The sequence below is a fragment of the Astatotilapia calliptera genome, chromosome 15, assembly GCF_964374335.1.
Source record: "Astatotilapia calliptera chromosome 15, fAstCal68.1, whole genome shotgun sequence".
In the NCBI taxonomy this organism is placed as follows: Eukaryota; Metazoa; Chordata; class Actinopteri; order Cichliformes; family Cichlidae; genus Astatotilapia; species Astatotilapia calliptera.
The window spans coordinates 22,154,652-22,166,293 of record NC_137436.1 but is presented as its reverse complement, the minus strand read 5'-3'; the positions used below and the strand labels follow the sequence as shown (position 1 = coordinate 22,166,293).

At 37.7% G+C, this 11,642-nt stretch overlaps 1 protein-coding gene and 1 long non-coding RNA gene across 2 annotated transcripts; both read right to left on the bottom strand.

Annotated features, from left to right (window-relative positions):
- Positions 1 to 1,667: 1,667 nt before the first annotated feature.
- Positions 1,668 to 2,802, bottom strand: LOC145420707 (uncharacterized). Its single transcript, XR_013902027.1, has 2 exons — positions 2,670 to 2,802; positions 1,668 to 2,566 (listed from the first exon to the last, which is right to left on the bottom strand). It is a non-coding gene; the product is annotated as an uncharacterized LOC145420707 (long non-coding RNA).
- Positions 2,803 to 4,841: 2,039 nt separating this feature from the next.
- LOC113037564 (uncharacterized) lies at positions 4,842 to 8,500 on the bottom strand. Its single transcript, XM_026194802.2, has 7 exons — positions 8,440 to 8,500; positions 7,872 to 8,204; positions 7,364 to 7,480; positions 7,187 to 7,267; positions 6,975 to 7,003; positions 6,677 to 6,745; positions 4,842 to 6,581 (listed from the first exon to the last, which is right to left on the bottom strand). Exons 1-7 carry the CDS (start codon positions 8,498 to 8,500, stop codon positions 6,468 to 6,470), a joined length of 804 nt encoding a protein of 267 aa, XP_026050587.2. The 3' UTR covers positions 4,842 to 6,467.
- Positions 8,501 to 11,642: the final 3,142 nt, after the last annotated feature.

Below are 11,642 nucleotides of genomic sequence, written 5' to 3'. Positions count from 1 at the left end.
CCTTGTATCACATTTTTACAAGGCAGAGTAACATCATGTCCACGTCCAGCTGTGACAGTTTGAACAGTTTGATGTTGCTCAGTTGTTCCTGTTGAGAAAAAGAGAGAGAGAAATGTGAAACATCACATATGTTATGAATATGAGTGTTATGTTTATAATGTGAAGTTTATTTTAAATACAACACAAGTTTAAGATTCAACTTTAGTTTCCAAGAGTCAGCTAAAGTCAAAAAGTTAATCATGACTGTCTCAGTTAAAGGAAGAATAAATAACACCTGTGATAATAATGCAGTTCATTAATTGAATGTGTTTCTATGTACACTTACCTTTAAACTGAAGCATCAGCATCAGTAATGAAGACATTTGAATCCATGTGAATGCTGCCATCGTGCTTCTCTGTCTCTCTCAGTCTCTGTTCTTGCTCTCAGAGATGAACACAGCATCAACTTCCTGCTCACTTCCTCATAGTGGCATCACTCTTTTTTTCTTCTCTTGCTGAATTAATCCAGTTCATAATGTTTAAGCATCTGTATCTCTCCTCTCTTAATGTTGATATCAAATGATTAACAATGTTTTAAATATTCAATTACTTTTACATCTAATCTGTAATTATATACTTTTTTTTATATTTTAGTAACTTTTACATTTAAGCTTTAATTATATTTAGTTTATTTATGTCTTATAGTTACCAAGTTCAATTTGTAGACTTCTAGCAGCAGCTAGATAAGAACACAGATGAGATGTGTTAGTGGTCAGAGACCTGCTGCTTCCTCATTGCACCTCTGAAGTCATTTATTTCTGAGAAGTGAAGGGAAAGCAGAAGTGCTTTGGTGAGAATGTGGGTACAACAGCAGCAGAGCTCTGGAGGTTTCATGATGACCAGATGAACCTCTGACAGATAAATGGTTAACACATCGATGAGGATTAGACTGAAGCGTCTTTAGGTTTCCCATCATTTTCAACAAATAGCAGATTATTTTATCTTGTTTTTTTTATGTAATTTGAATAACAGGCACTAATTCTGCTGCAAAACAATCAATAATATTATTACATATATTTTCTGTTTATCTTTGGTTCAGTCTTATTATCATACAGCCAATACAAAGAGACATAATTTAAGATAAAATTTAAAAAATTGTAATATGCAGTATAACATCAGTTACTGTCACTTTTACACACATTTAGTAGTAATCTCTCCCCAATTAAACCATCACTGTGGGAAGATCAAAACTGTCATGGTTAATGCGTTTGTATTAATCCTACGGTAGTGAAGTGTTAATTTATTTAAAATCAGCAAGTAAAATATTTCCATTGGTGTGTCATATGTGGGTCTGTACATTTAATATGTCTGCTGACAACAATGCTGTCATTTCCTGTTTCTTTTAAAAGAGTTTAAAAACCTTTTTAAATAGATTTAATGAGCAAATATGTACTAGACCTCATATCGCTGGACAGAAATCTGTAGATGACACTTACTGCACTAAAGTTTCTCTCTGTGAAGTTTCTGCCCGACTGTGGTTGTTTCAGGTTTACTCAAAACATTTTGTTTATGGTTTCAAATTTACACCCTCTTTAATACTTTTAGAAGTTACTGGATAGTTGCATTTACCTGAAGAAAAAAATAATTATGTTTATATTTCCAGACCAAAATGCACACAAAAGACTGACTGACTGATTAAAAAGAATTTATTTCTACTGATGAAATGTCCAAAATACAAAGTTCACTGATCGAATAAACAGATTTCAAAACCAACTGGGAAATCACAGGCAGGAAAAGAAACATTAAGGCAAAGACTGAAAGAAAGACAACACTACTTATAAACGAGGGTATCATAATTACAGGAAGTGAACACAGGTGGTTGATGAAATGTAAGTGAAAATAATCAAAGACAATTTAATTAGTAAAACTAAACACAAAGACAATAAAACAGGAAGTGAGAACCATAACTAAATGTGGAAAAAGACACACGAATGAACTTCACATAAGAAAATTGGCACAAGAATTTATGACAGGAAACTCTAAGGGAACAAATTCAACAGTAAAACTGAGACTAAACTATAACAAGAACTAAAGTCCAAAATACTCAACATTATGTTTACAATAATGAATAAAGGCAGCAAACAAGGCACATAATAAGCTACTGTAAACTATGTTATTCAGTAACACAGATCATATTTACAGTGCACATACAGGTATATCTATAATAGAAAGATTAGTAATCAAAGCGCTCTGTGAAGGGATCAAATTAAAGATGAATATTTAGCTCTAATAATGTGCTTAAGCTAAACAACAGTAATTTTCTTTTTAAAAACATGATAAGTGATGTGTATACCTTTATTCCAAATATATTTTTCAAAGGGAAGAAAAAGGAAGTTACTCAATCAAACAAACATTCATCAGCATCAAGGAAAAACAGCACACAACCTTTCATTAGCAACATACTGTTTCTTTGGTTTGTCCATGGTGGAATAGAGGTCGCTGGGATGAGCGGAAACTCCAGTGGGAAAGGAGGAAGCTTTCACAGTGATGTAAGTCACACTTCATCGTCATCATCACCACCACATGACTATAAATAAACAGTATGTGTTATTAAATACATATACCTGGCAGGAGCTTTAAAAACCACAAACTTCCTGCTAACATCATGTCTGTAAATATTAAAATCTTACCTGGTCTTTGTTCTTGGTTTTCTTTGTGAAGCTAATGGAGACGTAGGAAACACCATCATCATCTTCAGCCTTCACAGTGAAGACAGCATAATGACTGCTCAGTAATATGTGGATTTATAACAGGTGAGTTTCACATTTATTTAAGTAAATTCATTTTCAGCTCATCCTCATCACATCACGGTTCTTCCTCTTCTCTGTTGACCTAAACATAACACTTTGAACTGGTAGTAGGGTGTCATCTTACCATCTCCTGACTGGTTCCTGGACCAGACTCAGTGTCTGCAGGGTTTAAACTCAGTCATTGCAAAATCAGACTCATCTCACAGGAAAAAAACATCAGCTGCAAATGAAAAATAAAGATGTAATAATTATGATAATAATGCAGTTTATTAATTGAATGTTTTTTCTATGTACACTTACCTTTAAACTGAAGCATCAGTATCAGTAATGAAGACATTTGTATCCATGTAAATGCAGCCATCGTGCTTTCAGTGTGATCTCACTTTGACAAATGAGACAGTCTCAGAGATGAATACAGCATCAACTTTCTGCTCACTTCCTCATAGCAACACATAACTTCTTTTCTCTCCTCGTGGTGAATGAATTCAGTTCATTGCTTTTAAGCATCATTAACTCCTTCTCACTCTTAACATAGATATTAAATGAGTGATAAAGACACACCAACATGCTTTAAGTTGATATTTAATATATTTTGCAGATTGCCTTGTTGTTCTTTTAAAGGACTGTGCAACAGTTGACATTGATCAATAATAGAATAGAGGAAGTTAAATGTGTGAAGACAATTACACTCAACAAAAATATAAACGCAATACCTTTGTTACTGCTTCCATTCCCCATGGGATGGACGTAGAGACCTAAAATTCAGTCCAGATACACAATATAACCATCCCTCCCAAACAGTGGTCACAAATCAGTCCAAATGTGTGGTAGTGGGCACATCTGCTATATTGAGATAATCCATCCCACCTCACAGGTGTGCCACATCAGGATGCTGATCTGACATCATGAGTAGTGCACAGGTGTACCTCAGACTGCCCACAACAAAAGGCCACCCTGGAATGTGCAGTTTTTTGCGCTATTGGGGGTCTGGGGACCCAGAACCGGTCAGTATCTGGTGTGACCACCATTTGCCTCATGCAGTGCAACACATCGTCGCATGGAGTCTATCAGATTGTCAATTGTGGCCTGTGGAATGTTGGTCCACTCCACTTCAATGGCTGTGCGAGGTTGTTGGATATTCGTGGGAACTGGTACACGCTGTCGTATACGCCGGTCAAGCACATCCCGAACATGCTCAATGGGTGACATGTCCGGTGAGTATGCTGGCCATGCAAGAACTGGGACATTCTCAGCTGCCATCTGCCCTGAACAATGTGAACCATGATTCATCCGTGAAGCGCACACCTCTCCAACGTGCCAGACGCCATCGAATGTGAGCATTTGCCCACACAAGTCTGTTACGGCGACGAGCTGGAGTCAGGTCAAGACCCCGATGAGGACGACGGGCATGCAGTTGAGCGTCCCTGAGACGGTTTCTGACAGTTTGTGCAGAAATTGTTTGGTTGTGCAAACCAATTGTTCCAGCAGCTGTCTGGGTGGCTGGTCTCAGACGATCTTCGAGGTGAACCTGCTGGATGTGGAGGTCCTGGGCTGGTGTGGTTACACGAGGTCTGCGGTTGTGAGGCCGGTTGGATGTGCTGCCATATTCTCTGAAACGCCTGTGGAGACGGCTTATGGTTGAGAAATGAACATTCAATGCACGGGCGACAGATCTGGTTGACATTCCTGCTGTCAGCATGCCAATTGCACGCTCCCTCATTGCTGTGGCATCTGTGGCATTTTGCTGTGAGACAAAACTGCACATTCCAGGGTGGCCTTTTGTTGTGGGCAGTCTGAGGTACACCTGTGCACTACTCATGATGTCAGATCAGCATCCTGATGTGGCACACCTGTGAGGTGGGATGGATTATCTCAATATAGCAGATGTGCCCACTACCACACATTTGGACTGATTTGTGACCACTGTTTGGGAGGGATGGTTATATTGTGTATCTGGAATGAATTTTAGGTCTCTACGTCCATCCCATGGGGAATGGGAGAATGGGAGCAGTAACAAAGGTGTTGCGTTTATATTTTTGTTGAGTGTAGTTGCAGCTATTCTTGACGGTTTATTTTTGAAAACAGTGTTCGTGGTGATGCTTGTCCACATGTGAAAGAGATCAAAACTCTTTACACCATTGCAGATCATTTTGTTTTATTTGTTCATTTTTAATACAATTTGAAATCATATAGTAGGAACACCCTGTGATAGACTGGTGAGCTGTCCATGGTGTACCCTGCCTCTCGCCCTACTTAGATTTTTCTGTTTATTTTTAGTTCATTCTTATTATAATACAGGCAACAGAAAGAGAAGCAGTTGCAGAAAATACTGAAGTTGTAATATGGAGCATAACATCAGTCTGTAATTATCTTTTGAACTGAGCTCAAAGCTCAAGTACAAAGGAGGAGAGATAAAAATTAAATATATAAATGACAAAATTAACCCTCCGGTTGTGTTCACCCAACCCCCTTACTTTAATGTTCCCAGCCAAAATTGACCGGACAGTTTTAATAGCTCTTAAATTAACATAAGAAACATTGTTCACCACCAAATTCAGTTCAGTGGGTAGGTCAGTGGGTTGTTCAGTAAGTCGTAAAAGTGGGTCTTTCATTTTGTCATTCAGTGGCCCATTCAGGAGGTCAGAGGCCAAAGGGACGGGTGGGGGTGGATTCGCATTCATTTGCTACACCACAGATGTAACAAAGTTGATTAAAACACTCAAAATTCAAGAGGTGCTCATCACTTTTATATGTTCAAGTGCAAAGTGTGGAGGATGTCATAAGGACTTGAGGCAATCGGATGTAAAACGCAATTTATGAGTTTTTAAATCTGTAAATGGTCAGATTTGACCCGAACACGACAGGAAGGTTAAAACAACGAGTCATTTTGATCTGTGTGTGTTGCATTTAACTGTAAAATTAAAAATCAGAAACTACAGCTTTTATAATCATTTCATTTCGCAGCATTCAATTTTTAGAACCAAGCCCGATTTTTTTTTCCTGATTTTTGGGACCGGATAAACGGATGTGACCAATCAGACGACTGCATTTGAAAACAAGTGCGGTCAAAGCTCAAAATGCAAATATACTGATTATGCAGAGTAATGGAAATAGTAAAATTTCTGTTTTACCTCAGACACACAGTTACAGGCTGCTCTGACTCAGGCTACTCAAAAATGATTTCTATGCCTTCTCAGATGAAGCCCCAGCTCTGCTAACAAGCACTCAAACTGCCTCACTGACATCCTGGAATGTGTGAACATGATGCAGCTTCGAGTCGTGGATCAAACCACGAAATTCTCCCTGCTGCTGCCTGCGTGTGAGAACTGGATGAACTCAGACTCTCCATTTCTTCCTTTTGTTGAAACATGCAAACTAGCTCATCATCACTTCATTTTTTTCACATTGCTTTTTTTAAGATGACTTTTTCACAACAACCTATCGTGCTCGGTGTGTAATGTAATACTGTCATAGATAATCATGAGAATATGTTTAAGGTATATAAAATTTTAAAAATTCAGGGATGGGAACATTTATATCTACTAATGTGCTTAAGAAAACAACAGGTAAGTTATTTATTTAAAAATATCTCACATGACTTAATTCAGCAGCTAAATAAACTACCTTCTCTGTACTGACTTGAGTTAAACTTTCAAAAAAGTGCTTGCTGCATGGTGGTTATTTGTTGATGGTGGAATAGACGTCGCTGGAATCAGTGGAAACTCCAGCAGGTGGAGAGCATGCTTTCACAGTGCTGTAGGTTATAGTGTCACCATCATCATCGACACAGGGCTGTAAGAAAACATCACAAAATTTTCTTAAAGACAAGACCTTTGAAAAGTCTGAACTTACTACTGACATAATTTCTATAAATATCAAAATCTTACCCGGTCTTTATTCTTGGTTTTCTTTGTGAAGCTGATGGTGGCGTAGGAAACTTCATCATCGGCTTCAGCCTGCACAGTGAAGACAACATAATGACTGCTCAGTAATATAAATTTAACCTGAAGAAAACTTAAATGACTACTGGAGGAAGTGATTTAAGTTATTTGTCAGCTGAAGTTATTGCCATTGGTTTTTCCCTTTATCCTTTTCACTTTATGAACTGAAGTCAACACTAAAGGTGTAAAATGATTCTGGTATGGAGAATAAACGGCATCTGAGTATTTGAAGATTTGAACTCACAGTGTTGTCGCTCTGTTGTGTTTTGTTTCCTGAAGAAGAGAAAATAATTCATTAACTTCCCCATTAAAAATCTCAGTTTTTTTTCTGTTTTTACTAATCACAAGCTACAGAAATGTAAAACAAAACTGCATTCAACCATATAATTATTTTAATTAATATTTAAATTTCCTTATTTCCATTTATGATCAGCTTTAGTCTGTGAGTCCTCTCACCTTTACTTTTCTTCCATATGATGATGACCACAGCTAACAGTGCTGCTAAACCCACAGGAACGATGATAAACCATGACTGAACTGAAAACATTATTAATAAGTGTTAAAGGTGATACTGAATTTTCCCACAAAGATTCAACTGTCAGTCTGACATTCAGAGAGAAATTCAGTCACTACCTGCTGGTGGATCATTTGATGTCTCTTCTAACAGTGTTGATTTTGTGGATTTTGTTGTCGGTGATGTTTTTGTGGTGAACTTCACTGTTGTTGATTTTGTCGTTTTCACATTTTCACCTAAAGAAAAACAATAACATCATTAAAGACACTGACAGTAAGAAAAGACTTGAAAGTAAGTGAACACCAACAGAGAGGAAACAGTGGTGAGATGTTTAACAGTCTAAAAAGTCTCATTTTTGATGATGCCTCATGTCTGAGGATATGTTCTCTTTATCTTCATACAGACACTCAACTGTGAGTCTACAGTGTTCATATGTCAACACAGAGCTGTTCAAGATGCTTTATCATTGTTCTCATGTACACACACTGGTGAAGATGGAGATATTGTAAGAGAAAAGCAACAATAGAAAAATGAACTTCATCACTGTGATCATAATTATTGTGGTGTTTCAGTTTGTTGTTCTAACAGGACAGTTTGAGCTGAAAACATTAAGATGTAAATACTCACTGTTAATAACAGACAGATCAATCATAAAGTCTGGACCTTCTTGTTGTCCTGTTGCTGTTTTGAACTGTCTGCAGGTGTAACGACCAACATCCTGATCTGTGACCTTCTTTATAACCAGAGAACAGTCTGCAGAAAGACTCAGTCTGTCTGATTCAGGTTTGGTTTCTTTAATATGCCCAAGGTTAAAGAGTTCTACTGCTGCCGTTTTACTTGAATCACTGAAGAGCCAGGTAGTACTGCTACAGTTATGCTGACCTTGTATCACATTTTTACAAGGCAGAGTAACATCATGTCCACGTCCAGCTGTGACAGTTTGATTTTGTCCAGGTGTTCCTGTTGAGAAAAAGAGAGAGAAATGTGAAACATCAAATATGTTATGAATATGAGTGTTATGTTTATAACGTGAAGTTTATTTTAAATACAACACAAGTTTAAAATTCAACTTTCATTTCCAAGAGTCAGCTAAAGTCAAAAAGTTAATCATGACTGTCTCAGTTAAAGGAAGAATAAATAACACTTGTGATAATAATGCATTTTATTAATTGAATGTGTTTCTATGTACACTTACCTTTAAACTGAAGCATCAGAATCAGTAATGAAGACATTTGAATCCATGTGAATGCAGCCATCGTGCTTCTCTGTCTCTCTCAGTCTCTGTTCTTGCTCTCAGAGATGAACACAGCGTCAACTTCCTGCTCACTTCCTCATAGTGACATCAGTCTGTTTGTCTCCCCTGTGTCCAGAGGAATTAATTTATTTAATTCTGCTCGATAACCTCCCTCTCTCTCTTATTGTAGATATTAAATGACTTTTAAACATTCTTACTTTTAGATTTCATGTGATTTACATGAAAACTTGTCAACCTTTTGAAGGACTGAAGGACAGAAGTTGAAGATATCTTGATCAAAAATAGGAGAGAGCAAGTTAAAGGTGTGAAGACTGTTAGTAGAGATAAAGTCAGCTAAAGTCAAAAAGTTAATCATGACTGTCTCAGTCTCTGTTCTTGCTCTCACGTCCACAAATGAGTCTCCGAGATGAACACAGCATCAACTTCCTGCTCACTTCCTCATAGGTTCATAGTGTTTAAGCAGCCATATCTCCCTCTCTCTCTTAATGTAGATATTAAATGACTAAAAACTTTTTAAAACATTTACATTTAATATCTTCTGTAATTAATTTATTTTGCAGACTTTCCTGTCTATTTTAAAGGACTGCAGAACAGTGTAAAATGTTTGATCAACAACAGAAAAGAGAAGTTAAATGTGTGAAGACTGTTAGATGAGGTAAGTGTTGACTTTAATGCAGCTCTTCTGTACATTTGGTTCATTATTAGAAAACAGTGTCCATGGTGATGTTTGTCTGCACACACGAAAAGAGGTCAAGATTTAAACTTATTACACATCAGAATTTGAGTTGTGATGTTCGCAATGATGACACTGCAGCAGTGACCACTGTTAGCAGCTAGATGAGATGTGTTAGTGGTCTGAGACCTGATTGTTCCTCTTTACACCTCTGAAGTCGTTTTTTTCTGATAAGTGAAGAGGAAGTGTTTAGCATTCACTGAAAAAGTTCAAACTGTACTTACCAAGAAGCTGGAAAGCCAGTCAGCTCGGCACAATAAGAAAGTTAGCCTGTTAGCATCAGAGCCCTTGAACAGCATCTACAACTTGAGCATTTTGGTTCACACTAATCTTTAAAACTAAGCGTGCACAGTCAGACATGTTATCGTTACTCGTATTCTTTTCTTTTTATGTTTTTAAAGTGTCTGAAGGCTGAAATTGAGTGTTTTTGCTGTCAAAGATGTTTTTTGAATATCACTAACAGGAAGTTTGATATCATCATAGATACAGTGATATACTCCACTCCTTTTTTGTATTGTTAAAAATGTAATGGACCAGATTTAAACAAAAAAAAGTTTAATAACAATATACCGTGCAGTGTGTCACTTAATATAAAGGTAAATGTCACTAGATTACAATAACAATGAAGTCTTCTTCATTTCCAGGCCATTCCTGCAGCATAACGATATAACTGACTGATAAATATACAGTCAGTTATATGTTTTAAAGATTTCTTCAGTAACTACGGAGTTACATGATGTATTAACTGAGGCGAAGTAGTTCACTCAAAGTTTTTTTTGAAGACATCAAAGAAAAGATGAATTTTTAGATATATTAATGTGCTTAAGCTAGCAACACTTATGGTAAATGGCCTGTATTTGTATAGCGCTTTACTTAGTCCCTAAGGACCCCAAAGCACTTTACACAACCTGTCATCCACCCATTCACACACACATTCACACACTGGTGATGGCAAGCTACATTGTAGCCACAGCCACCCTGGGGCGCACTGACAGAGGCGAGGCTGCCGGACACTGGCGCCACCGGGCCCTCTGACCCTCTGACCACCGGGCCCTCTGACCACCACCAGTAGGCAACGGGTGAAGTGTCTTGCCCAAGGACACAACGACCGAGACTGTCCGAGCCGGGGCTCGAAAACCGGCAACCTTCCGATTAGGCGACCTCCCAACTCTTGAGCCACGATCGCCCCTTATGATATACTTATTAGCTGTTCAAGCATTCTGCAGGATGCAGATTACATGAAAATTACAACCAGGACTCAGCCTTGAAATTCCGCCTCCCAGCACACACCAAAACAGTGACAATGGGTTGAAAATGAACAGCAGAGCTCACGTAACATCTGCTTCTATCTTTTTAAATTCAGCAAAAAGAGAGCAAAGCGATCAGTACTAACAGATCTGCTCAAACTAGTTTAAGGTTTAATACTGAAGATGAAAGAACAGGAAGTCAAACTGGAGAGAATAATCTAGACTAGTTTGTAGTCTATTATGGTTCAGGTGTGTGGGGAGTCAACTGGGAGTCTACAGTGTTCATATGTCAACACAGAGCTGTTCAGATGGTTCAGATGAGTGAAGATGGAGATATTGTAAGAGAAAAGCAACAATAGAAAAATGAACTTCATCACCGTGATCATAATTATTGTGGTGTTTCAGTTTGTTGTTCTAACAGGACAGTTTGAGCTGAAAACATTAAGATGTAAATACTCACTGTTAATAACAGACAGATCAATCACAAAGTCTGGACCTTCTACTGGTCCTGTTGCTGTTTTGAACTGTCTGCAGGTGTAACGACCAACATCCTGATCTGTGACCTTCTTTATAACCAGAGAACAGTTTGCAGAAAGACTCAGTCTGTCTGATTCAGGTTTGACTTCTTTAATCTCCCCAAACTCAAAGAGTTCTACTGAACTGCGTGAATCACTGAAGATCCAGGTAGTACTGATACAGTTATGCTGACCTTGTATCACATTTTTACAAGGCAGAGTAACATCATGTCCACGTCCAGCTGTGACAGTTTGAACAGTTTGATGTTGCTCAGTTGTTCCTGTTGAGAAAAAGAGAGAGAGATGTGAAACATCAAATATGTTATGAATATGAGTGTTATGTTTATAATGTGAAGTTTATTTTACATACAACACAAGTTTAAAATGCAACTTTAGTTTCCAAGAGTCAGATAAAGTCAAAGAGTTATTCATGACTGTCTCAGTTAAAGGGAGAATAAAGAAGTAACACTTGTCTCCCCTGTGTCCAGCTGAATTAATTTATTTAATGCGGCTCGATAACCTCCCTCTCTCTCTTATATTATTTTTACTTCTAGATTTCATGTGAATTGCAGACTCGCTTGTTCTCTTCTCACTTGTAGTTTTTAAGGACTGTACAGAAGTTGAAGATATCTTGATCAAAAACAGGAG